General features: G+C 39.8%; 1 protein-coding gene across 1 annotated transcript in view; it reads right to left on the minus strand.

The window, feature by feature from the left end:
* Positions 1–1,142: 1,142 nt before the first annotated feature.
* bmpr1bb (bone morphogenetic protein receptor, type IBb) overlaps positions 1,143–25,690 on the minus strand; it is a 47,401-nt gene continuing 22,853 nt past the window's right edge. The window contains 12 exon segments of the mRNA XM_034122669.1: positions 1,143–2,184; positions 2,771–2,901; positions 2,998–3,173; positions 3,271–3,328; positions 3,331–3,567; positions 3,779–3,971; positions 4,484–4,628; positions 4,713–4,809; positions 6,155–6,257; positions 6,546–6,648; positions 6,999–7,158; positions 17,213–17,541. Coding sequence (XP_033978560.1) covers positions 2,059–2,184; positions 2,771–2,901; positions 2,998–3,173; positions 3,271–3,328; positions 3,331–3,567; positions 3,779–3,971; positions 4,484–4,628; positions 4,713–4,809; positions 6,155–6,257; positions 6,546–6,648; positions 6,999–7,158; positions 17,213–17,300 — 1,617 coding nt within the window. The 5' untranslated portion in view covers positions 17,301–17,541 and the 3' untranslated portion in view covers positions 1,143–2,058.

The following is a 25,690-nucleotide window of genomic DNA, read 5'->3' on the forward strand; positions in this document are numbered from 1 at the left end:
TCTGGCAGAATCTACACAACACATCAGCCCCATTGAACACAGCCTAATCATGCCAGCCTATATAACACAAGAGGGGCAGAGTTTTACTGTGTTGCAACTTGCATATATATTTATTGCACTTGACGCACACACAATTTCCACTGGGACAGGGGGGACATGTCCCCCCCCCACTTTTTGAAATCCTGTTTGTGTCCCCCCACTTTACAAATATGTTTATTATTATTTTTTAACGCAAGCCGTCATCGCCACGGAGGAGCACACAACCTCTGTGAGTGAGCGAGACAGAGAGAGAGAGAGAGAGCGAGAGAGCTAGAGAGAGCACACCTTTATCTATTTAATATAGATGTAAAAGATTAAATAAGAAATCATTCCAATGTGTACTATAGGACAGTAAAAAAAAAATACACTTTAAAAGGGGAGTGATTAGTAAAATATGCATAAATAAAAAAAAAGACTGCTAACTAGGTAACATAAGATAAGAATAAACAAGTTTAAATGATTTGTTATTGGTTGTGATCATATTCTAAAGATGTTTGGATTATTGAAAAGTATACCGCTCCCTTTCATCTGAGTGTTGAGAGCTGTATCCATAAATTCATGTTGTGCTCAAAGTGCACCAGATTGATACATTTCACTTCAACATTTAAAAAAAAAATCTTCCCGGGGGTGCATGCCCCCGGACCCCCCTAGAGGATGTGAGGACCCCCCCTAGAGGATGTGAGGTCCACCCCCAAATAAAGCAGGTTAAAATAATAGTAAGTATAGTAAACACTGAAAACGGGTCCCACAGACCCGAACAGCACACAAAGGTTAAAGGTAAGCATATAATAATGTTAAAATGTGCTAAAGATATACACTGCAAAAAACAAAAAAAAGAGGAGTAAAAGTAGCTCACGACTTGTTTTATATTTTGAAAGTTAATTGTTGTTTTTTTTGCATATTTTCGAGATACTAAGCTATATATACACAACCACTAATAAATATCCTGTTCCCATACCGGGATCTGAACCCGGGTCACCCTGGGTTTAATTGGCATCTTTTGGCATATTTTCGACATACTATACTATGTTTTTTCATATTTTTTGCATTAAGTTATTAATAACAAGAATCTTAGAGCAGCGTTTAACATAAATAGACAAGCCTTTGAAACACATAGTCGTTTTTATTGGGGAATGTCATCCAGATCCACTCATACACTCTCATTAATCACATATGTACAGATTAAATAAGGCACATGCCATAGTGGTAGAGTGGACGGGAAATATTCTTTACACAGATAAATCCTCAAAAACACATTATGACATCCAGCAATGTAATAATTATCAATAGATTTCAGCTTGATTATGTACAAATGAATTGTGAGCAGAAAGAAGAGATGATGAGAAAGAGCAAGGCCTCAGCTAATGCTGAAGGACAATCCAAATTACCAAATTCCTCAATGACAATTGTTTAGGCAGAGGTCTTTTTTAATATTGAAATTCATTGTACATTTATACAAAAAAATCTGTTTCTGCTGGACATATGTTTTATAATTAATTTACTTTTCTTACTCGGCTTTGTTCCACAAAATTATATAATTTACAATGAGGTCTTTGATCAATGTTTTTATTCCTTAAGATGGATGACAGTCACCATGAATGGAATTTACGGTGTGAAAGCAGCTGTAAGAGTACAAAAAACTGCACATAGAATACTGCTATATGGCTTTAGAAGAGCAGAGCAGGAGCTTCCTCAATCCAGAACAAATCACAGGGAATTTAGTGCTCCTCTCTTGCAAGCGACAACCACTCAGCTTTCACAGAAAGCAACACCTGAACATTTGTTCTGAGGCAGAGGTGGCTCAGACAATGGAAGGGCATATCTCCCCTGACATAATAAATCTTTTGCCCCTAATTTCTTTGGCTGCCAGCAGACTGTTATCCTCATTGCTTATTCTCGCTGTCAGTTCCTTTTGTCCTTTCGTTCACAGTCTCTCCCCTCCTTCCTTCATTGGCCAGTGTAAGTGGCGCTGTGCCAGTGGCAGTGACAAGTCTCTGGTGATGAGATCCTCACTCTCTCTCACAGTTTGATGTCTTGGGTCTCTAACATCTTTGCCAGGCTCTTCTTCACCCTCAGGGCTGTGAGGCGAGAGGCCGGGTTGTGAGCCCAGCACTCGGACATCAGTTTTCCCATCTGCCTTAGACACTAAAGACACAAATGTACATCATTTTTAAATCAGTCCTTTAAAAAGGTTGTAATACATGGATCATTACTGATCTATTATTAATTATAAGGAATTTTTAAGACCAATGCTTTTCTTTAAAAATTCACTCATGATTTTATTGAACACATATTAGTTATTGCTATTTATAACTAATGTATTTTTGTTAGAAACCGATCACAGCTATTTAACGAGCCTCTTTCTCGACATTTGTGAATGTGGAGAATATAAACCAACCAAAGACATTTTGTTACAACCTGGCAAACGGAAGTGTTATTTTTAATGTTGTATTCCTTCTGTATAAAACAAGCATATTATTATATTGTATGTTTTTATTTGATTGTATTTACTTGTTTAAAATGAATTATGTTTTAGGTTGACTTACAAAATCGGTCCAGGGACTACAGATGAAAAATAGCCTCTTGGCTAACTCTGGCACATTTACAGAAATGTTAATTAATGTGCACTGTCCCTGTTAAATAAATGAATACATAAATAAAAAAAATATATATCATTAACCATATTACAATTAAAATGTTTGAAAGTGATAAAGATAAAGATTTAGAATACCTCATCACTTGTCCAGCGGTTAGCAAATGAAGGTCTTTGTTTCTTAATGCAGGCCACTTCTATCATGTCCTCGTAGGACGGATCAGTGGGCACAAGGTCATGATAGGGCAGCTGGTACTCCTCCACAATGCCTTCGGGATAAACAGATTTATGTGGGAATTAGTAAAATCATCAAGAAAACATTTACGAATATATCATGTTTAAAACAAGTTTTATGTTTTCCTGACCTCCAGAGATGCAACGTCGGGCCATCTCCCAAACGATGAGGCCAAAACTATACATGTCAGCCATTATAAAAGACTGGAAGTAGGTCCTGTTCAGGGTTTCTTCCAACACTTCAGGTGGCATGTAACGCTTCGTACCAACTCGTAGGTTAGGAGGGATATCCACCTCATTGGTGTCACTAAGAGAGGGAGGAGAAACACAAGTAAATGGAGATATGTAAGAAAATGTCCTAAACTATAGTAAAAGTATTTAAAAGTACAAAATGTTTGTTGTACCTATTAAACTTGACCGCTAGTCCAAGGTCTGCTATACAACAGAATCCATTTTTTTTACCAAGATGTTTTTACTCTTCAGGTCTCTGTGTGCGATGGCCGGTTTGCCCTGTGTGCCATATATCTCAGTGTGCAGGTGACAGAGGCCTGATATTGACGAGTAGGCCAGTTTGAGCAGAGCCTTGACGTCTAAGGTGTTGGACTTGAGGTAATCGTATAAAGATCCACTCTCATGGTAGTCTGTGATAAGGTAGAGCTGAGTCCATGAGCCGGTTCCTTTAATATCAGCAGCTATGAATCCTGGGGGATAGACGTGACAGAAATAAGAAATGTGTGCACACATAAAAATAAATAACAGTAACAATTTGGGTCAACATGAGAAACATTTTATGACTTGTCCCTGGGATATTACCTTTATTTAAGCTCTCATCTTAACAGACACACACGCACATCAACACTTAGGACAGTCCTTAGATTAATTAAATGTTGCACGCTATTTATGTCACCTTACCTAATATATTGTCATGTCTCATTAGGAACGTCTGATATATTTCAGTCTCTCTGAACCAGCTGTCTTCTTCTGTGGTGAAGAACACTTTAACAGCCACTCTCTCTCCTCTCCACTTGCCCATCCAGACTTCTCCGTATCGCCCTTTTCCGATCTGCTTCACCATCTGAATCTGCTTGGCGATAGTGCGCTGCACCTGGTAACAGATTAATGCAAAACATGTGTTATTTATTATGACATTTCTCTTTAGAAAACAATTTAATTAAACACCTTCATATTGAAAATTGTACTTCCATCATTACAGTCACTTATTACCTTATGGTTAAATGTCTTTCCTGTTGCTTTTGTAATTAGTTGCACCACCATGAAAAGCACTTAAAATAAACAATTTCTGTTAAGTGGTCCATTTGTCTCAATGTGGAAAAGTAGGGGAATCATTTGTATGATATTGATAATTATACATGTATGTCATATGGGCAACTTATGTGCCTTTTCTATGATGTTTTACCTTCACACTAACAGTAAATGTTGGACTGTTTTATAAAAAAATATAAAAAACACAATTGCTAATAAAGGCATTGAAATAGATTTTTTTTATACCAACCAGCCCAAGGTGAAAATTGTAGGATAATGCAGACATTTATTATAGTTATTTGAGGTTATTTGAGCTTGTGATGTTGAGCCAGATGTGCACTTGTATTTTCTTACCAGTAGAGGGAGTCCTGACCCAGAGCCTGACCCGATGCTGCGCGAGTGCTCAATCAGGTCCTTCAGGGACTCCCCGGGGGGGATGTACGTCTCCTCCTGCTCCAGGTCAATACTGTAACGTGGTCTTGACTCCTGCCGCTTATATCTGCAACAAGGAGGTGATGACATTTTTACTAACACACATCTGGGAAGTTGTTGAAAACGCATTAGATGTCTTCAGGATGCTTACCTGAAGTAGCAGAAGAGGAGGATGAGACCAAGGATGATACTGCAGACGGTGATTGATATGAAGAGTGCCATGTACTGGATACTGCTGTCAACGTAATCTAAAAAATAGAAAGAAATATTTATATTATTTCAATATCTTTATGTAATTTTTATTATCTAACCAACACTAAATGGGAATAATCCTGTCCTGAGTGTGAGGTGATTAATAGGCAGTGACAGTCATTGGTTCATTGTTATCAGCTCTAACATCTTTCTAATTTTCCCTGGCAGGGACAAGCTCCTTTTCTTCTTCCTCCCCCCAACCCTTCCCTGCTCCCCCGCCTCTCTCTCAGCGTGTGATCGATCACATCCCCTTCCTGAATCCCACAGATCAGCTGTCACTCTGACATCGCTACAGAAACCCCAGAGGCCGAACGCAGCTCTGGGACTCTAGCCTTACTGCCGTGCTCCTGCCAATCAGACACACAAAAACACACAGGCTCAAAACCCAGGGGGACTCCATGGTGTGCACGAACCCACACACACACACACAAAAGAAAGGACAATCAAACAAAGAAAAACTGCATTGATAGCAAAGTGTCTTGTGAAAACCTTGCATGTTAAATAATAGCTCTGGGTTTAGTCAAAGATTTGTTGGATGGGTAAGCAAAGGCAAATTGTAAAAATATAGTTATATAAGCTCTTCATAGTTTTCTCTGCAATGAGGGAATCTTATCAACAATTAAGGTGCAACTAAGCTTACCCCCAAAGTTTTTTCAAATATTTTCGATACAAGTGTTTATTTGAATTGGATAACCACTGATTGCCTGGAAGCTATTTACTTGCTTTGTTGTTGCAAAAGTTGCCCTTTTCTCAAATCTCAGTTATTATCGTTTGGCAGTAGCGTCTTATCATAGCTGATAAACATTGATGGTCAAAATTATGAAAATAAGACCAAAACATTATTGTCATTTATTTCTCTCCAACTGACTTGCGAAGTCAGTCTGTTGTTGTTTGCTTGAAGGTCAAGACAAAATGTGTGTGAGGCTGTGTGAGAGCGAAAGGGTGAGTTTGTGTGACAGAGACAGGGAGCGAGAAAGAGAAGGAATGTGTGTGCGTGTGAGTTGGTGTGTTGCGGAGTAACAGATGGACAGATATCTCACATCCGTCCCGAGGCAAGAAACTCAAGCAGGCCCCGGGGAGAGGCTGTCCTTTTCATTAGAGGGTGAGAGAACAAGCCGAGGCTGCAGGCTCTGTTTCACCTGCCTCTCTCTTTCTCTCCCTCGCTGCCCCCCGGAGCAGCATGTGCCACTTTACTCCAGCACCACAGTGTGGTTTGTAACAGTTTAAACTGTCACTACCCATCACCACCCAGCATGGCCTGAATGAGTCCGCTGTAAAATGCCCTCAAGTGGGACAGGATTTCAGTGTGTGAAAACCTGCGTGAACAAAAGTATGTCTTACCTGTTGTGATGAGTGGAGGAAGAGTAGGATGCAAGTCTCTGTTGCAGTAATCCTGATCTGTGCAACACTCGAGAGCTCTCCTCGAACGTGCATTCCACGTGTCCTATCGAACACAAAAACACACACACGCAGTTAACACTAATGAGTAGTGTGTATTTACAGCCGCACGTATTCCTAATAAGAACGTTTTACAACACCAAAGGTTTTTTTCCCCACTGATGGAGGGCTGGACAAGTTGTATTTAAATAGGTCTCATAAAGAGCTGTGGTGAGTAAAGGAAAGCTCATAAAGGCTTAACAACGGCTAATGGAGGAGGACACACATACAAAGACAAGTGCAAATATAGGCAGGCATACACACACACACACGCACACACACACAGCTGACTTACCCTGCACTGGAACTCGAAGCCGTCGAGCCCCAAACAACCTGCAGTGACGACTGCATGACCCCCCTCCTCCTCCTCAACCATGGTGAAGCAATAACCATCAGTCCTGTCAAAATGGAGATAATGGAGTCTTTTGATTATTACTGTATATCCATCATTACAGGTCATTTATTGAATCTAAATGCAGAATTGAAACTGCCTTTTGAATGATATTACATCATATGCACCACCTACATTTAGGCTACATACAGCTGATGCCATTAAACGAAAATGAATTAATGCAAGTGGTTTGACTACTGAAAGTGTTAATAAGCTGGGTCTGGAAATGTTAGATTAAGTTAAAAAAAAAAGGATTTTTATAATCAATCATTATTGTTTTAACCTTAAATAGAGAGTTGATTGTATATCCTGCGTGCATGTTAGAGTGAGCATGGAATTGTGTGCGCTTCACCGTACATGCATGTGTTGTTGACAGAGTCTTCGGGGCAGTGGTGGTAGCAGTGACACCAAAGCATGTTCTGAGGTGGAACCGGGGCTGTGCTGCTGCTCTCCTCCAACCTTCGCTCCGATCCCCCTTTCCATCCGTTCTTCAGCAGCATGGTGTCCAACATGTTGGCTGTACAGAGAGAGGGAGAGAAAAACTGGACTCAGCCAAAACATCTGGACAGTGTTCTGGTTGTAGGAAAGTCAAAGAGGTAAAACTTCATTACAGCGACCTTAGGAATATTTAAAATGGAATAAATGAAAGGATCCAAACAACATTTCTGCTAATTTCCAGAGAGTCTATATAGTTCTGCCATTCTCTGCACCGTTACCATGGCAATGCAATTCACATTATGTGTGAATATGTGCTGCTAAAAGCAATCACACTGTTCTGGACTGGACTTAATGTACCTGAATAAAGTCTGGAACCAGAACAGCGCAACTCACCAGAAAGAAGTCTTTGTCTGTGTGTGTGTGTGTGTGTGTGTGTGTGTGTGTGTGTGTGTGTGTGTGTGTGTGTGTGTGTGTGTGTGTGTGTGTGTGTGTGTGTGTGTGTGTGTGTGTGTGTGTGTGTGTGTGGTGTGTGTGTGTGTGTATGCAAGTGTTCATAGTGCTTTTGAATGTAAGTCGGCAAGACATTATTGTTATATTAAAGAAAATCCATCTACCATTTTTGGCGTGAAACAAAAATATAGAGCCTGAATGTCTATATAATGAATGGTTTTGTTATCTCTTCCTCCAATAAATGAAATACTCCTGACCAATGGAATAATTTAAAATCAACAGATTTGAATATCAAGATGACTTAAAACCCATATATTAAAACATCCTGTTATTTCTCATACACCACCTTTTATTAATTGTTCTTGCATAATGCTAATCATTTACATCCCAAATAAATCTCGAAATAGCATAGGACAGTTGACATACAGTATCATGAATTGGTTATTTTTGTCAAACTACTAAAGTATAATACTACTTAAAGTATTTAGATGACTGGATATATGAGATGATGATTTAGTGTTTATCTTCTGAGAGGAGAAATAACATTTCCAGCAGGCAATGGATGCAGTGAACCGCAGAACCCAAACAGAGTCAAGCCAAGTGCAGTAAGACAGTAGACATGTATTCACATAAGCCAGGAGAGGATAAATATTATTGCTCTGAACTTGCTCAGCCTTGAAGTGTTAACTGTTGCTGCCACTGAACTGAAATCACTCCAAGGTAATGTGTGCCATAAAAATGCCATCTTTAGTTATTTAGTTATAAACGGCACTGACATTATGAAATGCTGATTTTGAAAGAAAAATGAAAAACCAATTAGGAACCAATTAGAATTTTAAAACATTAAAGGTGGGGTAGGTAAGTTTGAGAAACCGGCTCGAGATACACTTTTTGTTATATTCCATGGAATGCTCTTAACATCCCGATAGCAATGAATATCTTAAATGCTTTGACAAAAAATCCATAAAAAAATGTCATCTGTGGAAACCGTAATACTGTAAAAAGCCCGGCTAAAATAACTGGATGGCCTACCTGCCTGTCAGCCTTCCATCTGTGCACAAACTTATCTCGTGCCCTCATTGGTCATGTGCGCGTTCGTGTGTGTTGGAGGAGGGGCTCTGTAAGGAAGTGGCAGATTTTTTCCGGCTGTGTATTTTCAAATTCTAGCGCACTCGAGCTGGTTTCTCGAAAATTACCTACCCCACCTTTAACAGATAAGATAATCTCCTTATTATATATAAGAAGAAGATGAATCCACTGTTCATTTGAAGCACATTCATTAACATTAATGTTAATCGTCATAAAATGTAAACTATTTTATTAAAGATGCCTACTGTTATTATGCATTCATAGTGATTGTGCAGCCTTCTTTATCTTTACTATCAAGTAACTGAAGATGCACACATGTATCAGTGGAGAATAAAACCAGGTCAGACAGCAGCTGGTCCCTGAAGACCTCTGTGGTCAGAGAGCTGATATGTGTTGTGCCGCACCAGATGGATGTCTTCCTCTCTCTCTCTCTTTCCTCTTCTGCTCTCTTTATTAGAATATTTGTATCATATAACTGTAGATTTCAAGAAAATCTGAGCATGGCATGCCACAAAATATCTTAAAAACGGAAAACAAAGGTCATCATAGAGTTTATCTCATATTAAAAGTCAGAAAAAAATAATTGTATAGTATGCCACAAAATTGTGCACGAAGCATATCTATTAAAAATGTGATAAAAAAGGTTGTATAGTTTGGCATAAAAAATATAAAAACGTCATAGTAAAGTTTTATAATAAAAATATCAATAAAAGGTCATAGTTAAGCATGCAACATATCACCAAAGGTTATAGAATAGCATGTTGTAAATAAGTCATCGTACAAAAAAGTCATAAATACTGTAAGTATGGCAGAAAATATCATGCAAATGTCGCAGTATATTACACTTTAAGATAGGGTTATCAATAGATAAATAGATACAAAATATGTATTATTCATCTGATTTGAAATCGTGAGTTAGTTTGCATAGCAAAAAAACAATCACAAGCAACTATAAACTATGAAACCTATGTAAGAACATATAGGTGTACATCCCAACATAAGATCCATTAATGCATCCATAAAATCCAAGAATAGCCTCCTTATAAGCATGAGGATTCCTCTCCAGGACTATGTGAGGAAAAGGCTGAATCAGAGTGTGGTATAGTATAAACACAGAGGCTGTTCTTTATTAGTACTCTGTGTCCTTCCAACACTATCTGTGATATTGTTTCTGTCGGCAGGGAAGTTTGTGGAGCAGTTCTGTCCTCCCTCACAGTGGCCTTGGTTTGTCTACACAAGAATGTAATGTTTAATGAAATTGTCTGGCTTTCAGATAAATTCTGCCCATCTCAGCTCTGTTTTTAAAGCTACTAAAAATGAGTTCAGTGAGTTAAGAAAACAGGGGCATTGCAATGACAAGAGCAATGTTCCAGGAAAGTGGATGTAAGGTAAGGAAAATTAATGTGTGTAAATCTAAAGATGCAACACTAGATGATCAAGGGCTAAAATTAGTACATTTGTTGTGAGACTATCTGGTTGCACAGTATACAGCACAACACGTTTATGTTCAAGTCCTACACATAATAAGCATTTAATTTCAAAGTAAAGTGTGCGACTTGACACGGCACTAAATCCATTTTCACCCCTCTCGCCTCAGCCCTAATCACACCTTTTGGACATATTCTCCTATAATAAACCTCACTGTATGTATAATTAAGTTAGTTGGGGGTATATGTTTAAATGTTTCTGTCTATAAAATGCATACAATAGTCTTTATGATAGTTTGATTATCATTTACTGTCCTGTTTGCTCAGAGCACAACGTCCCCCAAGCATTGACAAAGGGGGCCTACTGTAAGTCTAAAGTTTGAGCATTTAAATTAGGCAGAGCAGATATATTATACATTTACAGCATGAAGTTATTACTCTAGAACTTTAGGTAACACAGGACTGTCTTGTTGCCAAAGAGAGTTTTGTGTGTGTGGGGGGGGGGTTTGTCATGCTTGGTATATAGCAGCAGGTTTACTACAGAGTCAGTGTGTGCTCCACAGACTATTAAAGAGGCTATAAGATGTAAAGCCAGCAGGAGTCTTACAGTAAGCGAGAGGCCATCTTTGTTATGCTTAGCACTGCTAACAGAGGGCTTTTCTTCCTCAACTAAAGCAGCACATTGATACGGGAGAAAATCACAAAGGTATATGTGTAACAGTAAAAAGATGACCATGCAAGTAAATGCACTTTATAGATTTAGATATATTCGAAAAAATACCTTATTTATAGATTTAAATATGTCATTGTTTTTCTCACATAATTGCCTACACACATTCTCTTTTGTCGCACGCATGCACGCACACACACACATACACTTGTATGTACTTGTACTTGTGTTAGCTACAGGGCACACTCAAGGTCACCCCGAAATGTGATCCACGTCCGCCACACATTCCACAGGCTGTTCGTCAAACTAGACACACACACTAAGAGTCAGTGTAGCACACACAAACATAAACAGAGACAGATACACACACACACTTGAAGAAAGTTAAATATAACTCCAGCTGGAGAACCTTCAGTCACGGCTCGTCACCCGCAGTGGCCCTGCAACTTCACACTGGCTTCAGCTTTTCCAAATGTTTCTGAATCAGTGATGACAGCTCATGTGCTGTCTTCATGGCCTTGTTTGTAATCTCTTTTCAGTTCTGTAGAGACATTATCATTGTAGTCTGTGACACTTCCTTCCTCCTCCTCACTCACATTCAGTCAAGTTTGCCGTGGTGACAGAAGTATCATGACTATGATAAAATGAATGATACATGGGAACTAAACTGACATTGTAATTTCCACACCAGATCCAGATGTTTTTCCTAGTTATCACTTTCCTTGTTCTCTAAGGGTCTATCTTTGGGGTTTTGCCTCTACTATTGTTTTTTTAAAGATAATTTAGATAGTGTTTTTCATATAACGGTACGTACTGTATTGACTTATTAGAAAAGTCAAATTTTTACATATTCTTGTTTAATATTCTACTAAATATTTGTTTTCCAAGGGGACATTATATGGAATGCTGACAGAGATCGATGTCACTTGCACAGCAAAATGATTAACATCTGGAATATGGACATCCATATTTTATCAGTACATCTTTCTATCATCATGCAGACCTTCCTATGCCCTGCTTTATTTCCAACAAGCAGTTTGCAGAATAGACAGGAGGCTATGACATTTGCAAAATATACATGATTATAGATGAGCATGGTTATAAGGCTTTAACAGTTTTAAACCAAGGCACACATACCTCGATGATATGGTAACAAGTATGACACAAAAGCAACTAGAGTGGAAAGACACAGTGTAATAAGGCATTTCTTGAATTAAGGATGTCAAATGATTCAAATAAGAAGGATATTGGGATTGTTTTAGAACAAGAGCCAGCGATGATTCATGAGGAGAATATGCTATGAGATCTTGACATTTTTAATGAGACTTTGAAGCCAATTTTTCCCTTTAATTTGTAGCTTAATATCTGTGTGTGTATAGATGTGTACTGTCCTTTATAAATCACTGAATTGAATTCCTGATAAATATTCAGTGTTCACGGCCACTCTGGATTTGTTCCGTGCAGTAGAAATAGAAATACATGCAACCAAAGGCAGACACCGGGAATCAATGAATATACAATTAAAATATTCGTTTTTTTATTTTTCCATCAAGAGATGACTGGAAATCAATGCATAATAGGATTACTGCCATTACAAGTGATATGTTAGAAGAGAGATGTTGATTGGGGAATTTGAAGTCCAGGAAAATGTAATCTCTGCATTAAGTGTTCCAATAAACACGGTTGGCTTACAAGAAGCCGACCTCACAGCACAACAGCCGCTTCGACTGTGGGCCGAGACCTTCAACCAGGCTGTTCATCACAAGCAGAGCGGAGGACATGAGAGAAACGGGAGATAAGTTACTCCAGGTGGCCATTATAAATCACCTCCTCAAAGGAGACATCATCCCCAGTGTCTCCCGAGTGCACTCTGACCCTGAGGGGGTCACAACCAACCTGCAGAGGGGCCATACATCCTCCTCCACCCTACCACCCCACCCTCATCCCTCTTAACCCCCTACAGGCTTCAAAGGACTCTGCCACACGAGACACTCACACACATGTGCACACATTACACACACACACACACACACACAACCACACACACGTCTGAGGAGCACATTCCACACTCTCTCCTCCGTCTCTGATGCTACACCCACCATCAGGTCATCCGTTTCCACGGTGCGGCAACCTGTTCTGCATTTACCAGCCGTGACCAAGCTGCTTTTGTGGAGGAATGAGATGGTCACTCCCATTACTTTCAGCAATACCGGCACAACACATTTATGGAGGGGGCACCGGTCTGCCACAGACCCCGCTACAAATTGTGTCCCAATCCCACCCTAAGAAAAACGAGCTCAACGGTCAGGGATTCACAATGTTTGCGCAGAGGAAACCTGCCACAGGGGTGTGAATACAACAGAGAGCTGCTATATCCACAACAGAATACACAGACACACTGTCTTCAGATTTTTTCCAAAAAATGCCAAGAACAGAGACACACATGCATCATGAAAGAAAAAAAGGAGAATTGCGCACTGAGGTTTTGAGACTTAATGAAAAATATAAGTCTATATATAGGGTTATTAATGCAATGATTTTACATATGAATTGGTAAGAAAACTATTTAAACAATATTGTGAGGAACATAAATAAACATGTCTTTCTCACAACAACTGAATTGAAAAGATTATTTTTGTAAAAACATTACAATCTCCATATTTCAATATTTATCTTTCAGCTTATCACTATCATATCCAATTTTTCCGATGTCTTTTTATGTCTCTGTGTCATTTTGTGAATATTTCTGTTCCCTTGTAAATAATATTGCAGTATTTTCAACCTAACAGCAACAAAAGAAAAGTCAAGAATGCGTCAAATGATATACAACACACATGCTCACTCAAACACACGCAGCGTGGAGGCTGGCATGTTATGAAACCAAGGCTTAGCATTGACCACAGTGCGGTGTCTGTGTGTGGCCCTCATCCCAACACACTATCTCAATCTTCCTGCTCCTGTGAAGTTAGAGATATGTTTTTTAACATTGTCTATCCACAAAGGTCATCAGTTCATCTCACTGCTCGTCTATTTATCCATGTGGTCGGGACTTACTGGAAGAAGCCACAAGCCACTGACTAATGTTGGGCTCCATTACAGACATACTGAGAGACTTCAGCCACAATATGTCATTTTACCCCACAATATTTCCTCTGCCAGTGTTTTTTCCACAAAGTTGTTCAAGGGCGTTGTAACGCAAAGCCAGGTATGTTTTCGGTTGATATAATCATGAAACTTAAACACAGTTTTTCTTGTAACTAAAATTACAGTATTATTCTGTGTTTATGCATTTGTGAAATTCAGGATTCAGAAGTTGCAATTCTTAAATATTCAATGTAGTTATCCTTTAAAAGCACAAAAATTAGTCTTAAGCCTCCAAATCTCAAGGCAAGGCAGATATACTCATATGGTGCACATGAACAACTATTACACAAACACACACATGCACACACACACACACATACTACACTGCCATGCCTGACTGCTGGAGCAGCACATCTGCCTGGGGATCAAATTCTGTGTGGGGGAACCGTATCCACATCCTGACAGGAAGCAGCGCACAGAAGGCTGGAGAGGCCTGGTCCTGCCGAGGACCAACTGCTGCTGTTTTGTACTTCTGGACCACTGCATCAAACTACACTCTGACCTTATTCCACAACATTCAACACAGATGTCTTGCAAAGATGTATGTGTAGTGAATCGTACTTGCAGCTTTCTTTTTTACATTTTTGAAGAAACATTTTATATATATGGTAGGTAAATAGATTTCCTGCACTTGGAATCCACAGTGATGCATGTAAACAGAGTCTGTGAGGATCCAATAGAATAACAAGCCCTCATTGAAATCACATACTTTCGAACGGCCCTTACAGAACATCACGATGATCCTGTTTTGATGATGATCCCGCTCCAAAATTAGAACTAGAAAGTTTTGTAACTTGAATTAGTCAATTTATAAAAAACCTCCTTTGCACTTGTGTAACTGAAGCCGAGCTGCAGTAAAAAAAAAAGGTTGCTGATAAAGATAAAATAATACCTCCTCTAAATGCTCCGACAGAGAAACACTCCTACAGAGACACACTGACATTTCCAGAAATTCGATGACCGCTGAGAATGAAAACCCTACATTGTCCAGAAGGCCAGTGGATTGCTTTAGTGCTGTAGAGGGAACTTTTTCTGTCATTGGATGAGATTAAAAACAGCAATATTCATTAACAGCCTCTGAATATAGGGGTTGTGTGTGTCTGAAGTATATCAGTGTAAACAGTGAAGGGACCGCCTTGGGTGAGTGTTTCTGGGAATTGTCTTATTAGCAGCAATGGCCCCGAAACATCCAGTTTTCATGGTCAGTCAGCGGTTTTGTGTTACAAACATGGGAAAGCGAAACCAAAATGTTGATGGAGGAAATGAGTCAAAACCAATATAAATGTTAAGAATGTAACCATCATAAAAAGGTATTGTCGCCCTTTAGCCACACAGAAGTATTTCTATTTCCACTGCATTGCGACCGGAAGAATGGGGCTAGGGATCATCTACTCTCAGTGAACCTCACCAGCCTGTGGAAACAGGTGGCAAACTGACCGTGCTGCTTAGATTTATGGGCAACCTCCCACATGTTATACTCATTTGGGAGACCCTTAAAAGATCAGGTCACTGAGGAAACGGAGAAAAAGCAACTGGTGGCTCAAGTATTGGTCAAAAAAGTGGATAGAAGGAGAAAAACGGAGGAAGTACGAGACAGGATAAAGGCCCATAGTATGAAATAATCTCCTGTCAATGTATAGTCGTGCTGTTGGAAAAAAGATAATCAATGGTACTTCACATTCGTTTCTGTCTGAATTTCACTCCATCTTTCCACATCCTTTCTATCTGTTTGGCTACTGAACGTCAAACACCCTAGACTAATATTAGAAAAGGAGTTAAACTCTTAGCTCAGTCTGCACAGATACAGGAAGAATGATGGAAATTCTCAGAAGAAACATTCATCAGCAGCTGAGGTATTTCGTGACCAACTGCGAAAGTTACAGCTAGCTCTGAACCGCTCAGTCAGTCTGGGATTTTACAGCTGGTCTTTATGTGGTTGCTTAAGTGAAGCATCGCTTTATCGCAGGATTTAAACCAGAATCCCTTTGTATTCCAATACACCGTTGATTAAATGCATATATTTAACTTTTATTGTTTCTTGAATTGTTTATCTTTATGCTGGCTAAAAAGCCTAGCACTCAATTTATTCTCCTTCTTAATAAGTGTTTAACAACTAAGTAGTTATATTGTTAAGCTTGTTTACCCCAAACATTAAAAGCAAGGCTGCAACTAATATCATTTTTGTAACTTGATTCAAATTGATATTTTTTTAGTTTGAAGAAATTAATTGTTTACAATTTCGAAATGGCACTGACGTCGTTAAATGGCCTGTTTTATAAATTTGATAGCGCACTACCTAAATATATTCAGTTAACTTACATATAAAATAGCCAAACCAATCATATTTTTTTATTTAATTTAACAAACATATCATGCAATATCCTGACTATTGTATATCGTTATCAGGAGACTAAATGACTGATACTGTGATAGACGATTTCGGCCAGATCACCAAGCCTTAACAATAGAAAAATAAATAAAACTTTTGGCCTGATTGATAATTTGTTTTAGCTCTAATAAAACATCTAACGGGGGAAACCTAAATGGAAGAGTTAATATGGATGATTGATCAACTTCAAAAACTGTAAAGTAGCGTTTCAAATATGTGAACAATAAAAACAGGAAATGCATGCTAATTCTCATACGGTCTCTCCCCTCTGCTTGATCAGAAACAGAACAAATGCACAAGTGTCATTTTCTTGACGCTGGGAGCTTGTCGACCTTCCCCGCCTGTCACAACCTTACGGGGCATCGTGACACTGTTGGCATTCATCGTAAAAAGACAACTGGCTGTCCATCTTCAAACAATTCAAAACATGACCAGGGGGGGGTGGTGGTGATGGTGGTGGGGGGGGGGGGGAGAGGACAGGGCAGATAAATGCACACCAGTTCTCATGGTAGACCCCTGTGGAGATCATTATAGCTTTTGCCCATCATAAATACCGCAGGGTAAAAAATAGAAAGATAACCTCACAGCTCGCACCATCAGCCTACAACCTGACAACACTCACAATAAAATGTGTGAGACTTTAGGAAATTAAGTAAATTTGACCCTCTAGAACCGCTAAACACAAACATAGATGCCTACAAATAAAAGGTTCAAAATTGTCTTTCAACTTCCCTCTTGCAGCTTTACATAAAAGTGTTGCCAATAAACGTAAAGCAATCACAAGACGCCTCAAAGTCAGCAAATAAATGATGGCATCAAAAAACCTAAAGTGTCCAGCGCAGTAATAATAATAATAATAATAATAATAATAATAATAATAATAATTCATTCTATTTAGAGGTGCCTTTCAAAGCACCCAAGGACACCTTACAATTAATTGAATGAGGTTTAAGACAGTACTCACCATCAGACCCACAGCTCAGTGATGCCAGTCCAGTCAGCAGGAGAAGTGCCTGGCAGGCCCACTCCTGAGGCGGCCACACCACCACCATCACTCCAGCACCGACCCCAGACGCCCTCCTCCTTCAAATCCCTGAGGCGCAGCCACAACGAACACACCCGGGCAAAGAGGCGGATGTGTGAGGCTGCGTTTTTATATCCTTTCCGTGAAAGAGCGCCAGTCCACTTTCTGTACAAGAGTTTCTCTGTGACTGACTGCCACTCTGCACTCTCAAGAACTTCCCACAGCACACAGCAGCCCCGCAGCCTCCAGCAATACTCCACACTGACAGCCTGGGAGAGACAGACACAGAGAAAGAAGAGGGGGGAGAAAAGAGGGGGGGAGGAGGGTGTTACTTCGTTGCTCTCTCACTGTGCTATTTGTCCAGCCCTTTCTATGACCGGTTCACTACAGAGGGAACAGCTGAGTATATTTAGTGAATCTACATACAGCCTCTCTCTCTTTCACACGCAGACATTACACATTACAGATTCTCACATCACTCAAACTCAGAAAGTAGAGTCGAAATGAAGGGGGTAACAGGGCCGTGGATGTGAGCAGGGGCTGAATGAGGTGTGAACGCATTATGAGCTTTTGCCAAAGGCACACTACACGTAGCATGCAAAGAGAGAGACACAGAAACCACTGTAAAATGTAGGAGTATAGGCTTACAACCGAGACATCTACATGTTCTTTGGTGAAAACATCTGGTATCAAATCCAGCAAGGGCTATGAGACAAGAAACTCGAAAAAAAGTAAGGCTGCAAGTAACAACCACCCTCCTTAACGACTACAGAAAGTCCAAGAAGAATAAAAGATAAAACAAATTATAACAAAACAATTTAAAATAGAAGTCCTTGAATTTCACCCCACAATGAAAAGCAACCAAGCTCTCCACAACTTGTTCTTTGCATAATGTGTGTGGAAGTACATCTGCAGACACAGGTGCTGTGTGAATGGCATTGGCCCGGCATTAATCTGTAACCAAGAGTCTGGTATTAAAGTTCAGACACAGGTTGAAGTGTGTTCAGTTCCTCATGTGAGTCTGTGTGTGACGGGGCTGAAAACACACACACTTGTAGAGCTGCAAAAGGGATCAAGCCATCACACGTCAGGTGATTAGAGGTGATTAGGGGTCACACCTCCAGGCACCGCCACTTTGCAACTTCACACTAATCCAACACACACATGCAAACATGCAATACCAATGGCGAAGAGATCATAACAAAAGGGACACACATTCCAGTGGTGAAAGATTTATGTGGGTTACAAGTTAAGAGGATTAGTTGAGCTATTAGGCAGATTATATCAAGTCTACTATGGCACCTATACATAAATCCTAAACATCTCAGAGATGGCCTAATTCAGACATGTAAGATGTGTTTGAGTGAGAAAAACTGAACATCTTGAAGTGTTTATCCATTCCAAATGGTCAATGACAGAAAACAAACCTGGTGGTGTTAAGCAGTGATGGAGGAGGGGGAAACAACAACAGCCATATGGGCTACACCACACCTGTTAAAGTCTGACTGGGAGGGACCACCAGCTCCCAGAAGCCACTTCTCCCCTCTAGTGCTCCACTGGTCCTATAGCTGTCACTCCTGGTTTGTGCAGCACTGTGTATTACATGTGATAAGTCAGCCTTTTCTGGAGCACGAGTGCATGGGGAGCAATGTGAATGGGTCAGTGCACCTCACACACCCTTCTGCGCTCCATCAAACGCCCAGCATGGAGCCTCCCTGTATTCTCAGACAGCCTACTCAGCCCACAGGGATGGGGGGTCCAGGGGAGTGAGTGGCACTGTAGGTGGGGGTCACTCTGACACATAAAAGGAGGTTGAAAGTGGAGCAGACTGGTTGGAGGACTTGCTTTCAAACAAGCTAACTCTTCACTTCCCATGCTTTTTCTTCCCCTCCCTCTCTCATATAGATTTTTACTGCAGAACCCATCTGTCATCACACACATAGTTACAGGATGATTAATACTGCCCGAGAAATATGTCTGTCAGCACCTTGATCATTATATAAAACCACAATGTTTGTTGCAACTGGAATGAGAAATAGTCACATTAGACATGCAAGCGGTGAGGAACTGAACCAATTCCACACACTATGGTTCAGTTTACTCTTGAAGGTGTGGGAAGGACCACTTAACGTGTGAAAATGGAGATTTTATTACCTCTGCTAAGGAGGTTATGTTTTCGGCTCTTTTTGTTTATTTCTCAGCCGGATTACAGAAATATTACTGGCCCGAGTTTCATGAGATTCAGTGGAAAGGTGTAGCATGGGCCATGGAGGAAACCAATACATTTTGTAATGCATCTGAATCACAGGGCGGATACACACATTATGTTTTACTTATGGAAATGGCCTTGGCAACGGTTTGCGTTCTACAAGTTTATTTTATGGCCTGATGAGCTGGGTTTAAAGGCTACTAATAGCAGGGTTATGCAATGTACAGGTTAATGGCATTTACCAGGCCGGGGAAGGCTAACAAAAGATGCTATTGAGTTGTGTGAAATGGGTGATCCAGCAACTTTTCCAAACTAGATCTATAATCGGACTGAAAGTCAGGTTATCTCAGCCTCTTCAGCTTTGATTTGTACCACTCTGCCTTATTTTTCTCTTGCAGCTGTGCATAAAAAAATGATTCTTTGCGATGTGAAGGACAGCCTGTAAGTCTGCCACATATATGCTAGCCAACTTGTTTCAGCAAAGCCAACCACGTGTCGTCAGGATGTCACCTAGCTTGCTCAGCAAACAGTAGGACTCGAATGAGGGTGCTAAATGAGCCAAAACATACATGGTGTCCAGTTCTCTTAATTGCTTCTTCTCTATCTAAATATTTAATCTTCACATAAACACAATGAGAAGTTGTGACACACATTGTACTTCAGTATTGAAAGCACCTATTCACTTGTCATGGTGGCACATGTAAAGATAACATTTCTGCGTTTTGTTTTTTTTAAATGGTATTACACTCCGGGCATAATCTTTTAGAACAGTGGGCATTAAATCGAGATTTTGGACAGACTATGAGGGAGATATAGGGTGAAGTTTAGCTGTGAGATTATTTTCAATTTGTTTTGCAGACTCTGTATCCCCCACATTCAGCCCTCCAGCAGTCACAGATCAATTAATGCAGCTTGCTTGTTTGTAATAATCTGTCTCCATTTCATAAGGCAAACATTTTCTTATGAAATTGAGACCTTACGATAATACTAGCAGTAGAGTTTTAATGCACCATGAAAATGAGCCACGTTTTTAATTTCAGAAGAGGACTTTACAGGAGCAAACGCACCTTTCATCATACAGCAGGAGGAACGGGATGGATGACTGTGAAAAATCACCGCTAACCTGAGAAACAAAAAGCCATGGCGGAACACAGATGATGAAATTACTTTGAGCGGAGATGGAATGCGTATCATGAGCGATGCTTCAGCCAGGACCAAACTGACCCCCAGCTCTGTGAAATTAGCGGGATTTTCAGCAGCTCAGAGTTAAAACTGCCGTCATAGAATCCTGAAAAGCAGTTTATTACCGTGGCAACACAGCTGTCTGCCCCAGATGGTCCAATGGGGTTGCAAGAGTTCAGAACGTGTGGCACCATCTTCATCATCCAGCTAGACAAAGATGTTCTTCCCCTCATTACTGAGTTTTTGAAAACAATGTCACACTGTAGTACCATGGAGAACTAGTGTGGCAAACTTCTCTTGGATTACTGTCATAAGCAATCATTTCATTTCAAATGTCAGTCGGTCTAATAAGGTTTATTCTTTTTTGTATATGTTTGTAGTTCCTTTTATTGTTACACTGTCCCTTTGCTGCTGTAACACTGTATGTTTCAACATTGTAGGACCAATAAATTAATCTTAACTTGTCTGATGCAACATCTTCAGATTGTTTGTTTTTATCCTTCAAACTGCGTTAAAGCTAAATATATTCAGTTATTTACAGTACAATAATAAGACGAAGAAGAAGACGTACTTATTAATCAAATATGTAAGTAAATTACTTTGTCCCCTCTGTTGTGTTTTTACACCTTACAGACACAAAGGCTTAATGGATAAACCTGCACAAAGAGAAATAGATGCAGGAGAGGTGGCAGAGCAAACCCTAACCCTAACCCAGCAGTTGGGGGTTTGGTGCCTTGCTCAAGGGCTACCCGGCAGTGCCCAGGAGTCAAATCTCTCCAGCTACCAGCCCACACTCCGTATTATTATTATTTTTGGTCTGATCGGGACGTGAACCAGCGACGCTTCGGTTCCCAGGCCAACTCCCTACAGACCATAAATTATTTTAAATATCCCATTAATCATTTATTTGATGCTTTAGCCATGGGACACAGGCATCCCCTAGCAGCAATCTGACCATTCTCTTATTTGTATTTCATTTTAATTCATAGGAATACTACTAGAAACATTATGAAGGCATTATGCCTAATTCACATTTAGTCATGTAACTCAATTAATTATTAAGAGTATGTATCCATCTAAATACAGACACCCTTATTCACATAAGAATTGAAAACAATCTATTTCATCCACTGTTATATAATGACAATATATATTGTGAGATCCCACACACCCACAGCACAGTCTCAGCCCTCGGGGAAAAGAAAGACCCTGATGAATATTCAAGATTCACACAATAGTAAGGCCAAACCACTCTGCTGAGATTGACGCTTTGAAGTGTCAGAGAATGCTGAGTGAGAAGAACAACATCATTCACAAGGAGTGAAAAGACTGTCACAGCAAGATTCAACCTCCCTCTGTCTGTCACGCTCTCATTCTCTCACTCTGTCTCGGTGTCTCTTTCCTTCATGATGTGACAACATAGTGAGATGTTGAAACATCATCTTAATTTATAATAATAATAATAATAATTTGTTTCTGCCAATACAATCTTGTTGTAGCCAGAACAACTTATTTGAAAGTAGGAATGCTTGAGTTATATCCGTCTTGCATAATTAAAGTGATTGCACATTACTCAAAAACGAATATTAACAGAAACTACTCCTATAAAATTGTATCACTGTTTAATTCAGGATGTGACCTGTCTGACGGGAGAAAGAAATGCTTGTAAACTCTGTGTTCCAGAGACGCGAGAGAACACGATGTATCCACACACTTGGATTTATAGCATTCAGACATGCATAAAGATACTCAGTGTGCAGGCAGTAATTAAGTTTGTTGCAACAGCCCAGTTTCTGTAAGCCAATTGTCTGCGTCAGGTTGTAAATGTCAAAGCTTTTGTGATCCCCATAAACAATTCAGTTAAACATTGCTTCTAGCCAGTCAAGAAAACTGAACCCTGACATAGCATGTAAAGCAGCTTTGCGCTTTGTATTCTATAATAAGCACGTACACTTCCACACCCACAGTAAATGCATGGGACATGAAGCAACACTGCAATCATGATACAGGTCATTCTTTATCACAATGTCTTTAAAACCCCATTAAGAAACATTAAATGATTAATGATGATTCTTGTTTTGGTGAACCCAATAATAATATTTAATAACTGACAACATTTTGCTTCATCACATTGACGCAAAAATCCTGTAAATCAAATACAAAGTAGTCCAGCATATTAATTCACAGGACTGCTCGTAATCTGTGATTTGGAAAGGGATCATATTTATACATCTCTGCCAGTAGACACATCTTTATCCTCACACAAGCTCTATTTTCATGTTCCACAAGTGACTCAATTGACACATAGCTCTTCATAACCCAACAAAGACTTTATCCATCATGCAGACTCTGCTCTTCAGAATGTTCCCCACTATCCAGGACAAATCACTGGACCTTTATCTGCTTACTAACTTCAAAGACACTTCAAAAACGCAAACAGCTCAGCTCTTTGATGGGCTTTCCTAAAATCAAATCAAAATCAAGGAATCTGTAATGTTCAAATCAACACTTCTGAAGCAGTGAAATTACATCCATTTATAGCTTGAAGTAACTTTTTTGGACTGTTTAACTTTTTGGGAAAGTCAGTAAATCCATCCGTCATTGGCTTACAGTTTACAGTGTAAATGGTGTGGGTGGACAAATCCTGCATTTATGAATTGTCAAAAGCAGCTTTGCTGTGGCTGAGACTTATAATTATAACATCTCCAGAAACGATTCTATAACACAGGCTTTGTTTGCTTTAACAACGTCTCAATTAGCCTCATCGTTATTTTTTCCAAAGAACAGACAGACGTATTGCCTTGCAAATCACAGCAAAACCATTATATTACATTTTAAACATTACACAGAAGTTATGTGGACTGTTTTTGAATTGATATGCTAGTTGTCATTGTGCAAATGTATAATTTCTCTACATAATTGTATTCCGTTTGTGAAATACCACTGAAAAGAGTCTTGTATTAAACAACAAGTAGTGATCAAATATCAGTTAAGCTGCAAATGAGCTGATCAAATGTCCTCACACACTATACTTGTCTTTATCCCCAGTGATGTAGCTTCTGTATGAGAAGCTAATCAAATCACTCGGAGGAACAACAATGTTTTAATCTCTTAATATTTGACTACTGAAGCCAACTGAAAGGCTGAGATTACGACAAAGCACAAGGCCGTTCCTGTGGACCTGCTGGTGACTGCAGCTGAAACACCTGTGGCTCAGGTTTCACCCATGGGGCACCCGTGGTTACAAAACAGCCACACAACCTTACAGATGGATTCCATGTAAAGAAGTGTCTGTCTGGCTCTGGAGGTGGCGTTAAGAAAGTGCTCTGTGATTTTCCGCAGCCGGGGCAAACACATGAAGCGGCCAAGAACAGCAGAATGAAGTCCTTCCACTCTCTCTCACTTCCTCTCTGAGTCTCTCTACCACTGAAGGTCACTGGGCCAGGTCTTGCTGGATATCTAACTTGTTTTTCTTCTATCAGCAGGCCTGGCTGAAAGTGGACTGTGCTTCAGTTATTTCCCCCACAGCCCTGCTTTATTTTCTGGCCAATTGATCACTGTGTTCTAGCTCTTACGTTATAGTAAGTACTCACATTGCAATTATCCACAAAATAAAATAACACTGTGTGGAAGTGTGGAAGCCAATAATTAATCATTCTAAACTGCTTGGTGACGAAGACAGTTTCGTGAAGCAAAAGCATGCAAGTAATATCTTACAATTTTGGCCACATAACGTAAATATATTTAACCATACGGTAAGTTTCAGTTCAGCAATACACTTCCTCTTAGCATTTAATAACAGTTAAGCTGGTTGCATTGATTGACATAACATGACAGAAAATCTATTTAGACACCAATAAAACCAAAGCAAAAACTGTCAACAATAACATTTGGAAAGGTTCAGACCTCCCAAAGCGACTTTATTAATCTGATCAATCTCTTAAAATAAGTGGTACATAAAGTCTCAGTGATGAAAAGAGCTTCAGATATTTTCTTAACATATTCTTTGTGCAGCAGGAATTGGGAAACTGAGGCTCTTCTTGCCAAGTCAACCAGGAGCATTTAATGAAGGGATTGTGGCAGAGTGTCCGCTGGGCTGCGTCGGGCAGACACCGCTAACCAAAGGGTTTAATTAAGGGGTTCCTCTGACGGTCAGACAAAGCAGACAGCAGAGGTCAAGACGCTGGCCCACAAACTGGCTGTGACCCTCACACCTGCCTGGTTACATTACACTGCTACATGTCGGTGCACAGCAGACACGCTCACACCGACACATCATTACTGAACTGCAACTTTACCACACACACTGAAACAGAATTGCAGAAAGGAGACGGAAAAAGACCTACAGTACAGGTGAATTATGCTGGGGTGTGGAGTGCAGAGCAGTATCATCTTATGTCTTAAAATCTGAATACAAAAATATTAATCTGAAGCATCACAAAAGTTGAAATGAATTTGCACCTCTTTTTCAAAGTAAAAGTACTTTTAAACATGGATAGGGAATACAAATTGTGACATGAAATTGAATTTCTTTTTGAGAGAAAATGTGTGAACATTTAGACAACTTACTGAAAAGGTGGAATTTCCAAGTCAGTACCAACGCCTGCAATCTATAATCAACGTATTGCTAATTTTACATCCTTACGTATGGAAGTGTAGGGGTCAACCTTTGAAACAACATTAATATTAATATTGTTAATTGAGCTGGTAACTATGATCACATGAATCCTTTGTTAAAAAAACTTAACTAAGCATGTTCATGGTGTTTTGACTTAGTTACTGGCGTTACATGGAAACCTTGACATTAAACCACAAAATAAAGCTGGCAGGCTGCTTAGGGGCCCCATGTATGAGTGTGTCAAAAGTTCATGCCCTCCCTCCACCGTTCACACTGCAAAAACAAGGAGATCACCCAGTGTGAGCTATTGCCCTGCCACTATTACAAGACGGATTTCTACAGAGTTGCTCCACCTGTCTCCTGCTCCAATTAGTCCTGCAAGCCACTGAAGTGCTAAATAACCAGCAGG

Source organism: Trematomus bernacchii, unplaced genomic scaffold (assembly GCF_902827165.1).
Source record: "Trematomus bernacchii unplaced genomic scaffold, fTreBer1.1, whole genome shotgun sequence".
Classification (NCBI taxonomy): domain Eukaryota; kingdom Metazoa; phylum Chordata; class Actinopteri; order Perciformes; family Nototheniidae; genus Trematomus; species Trematomus bernacchii.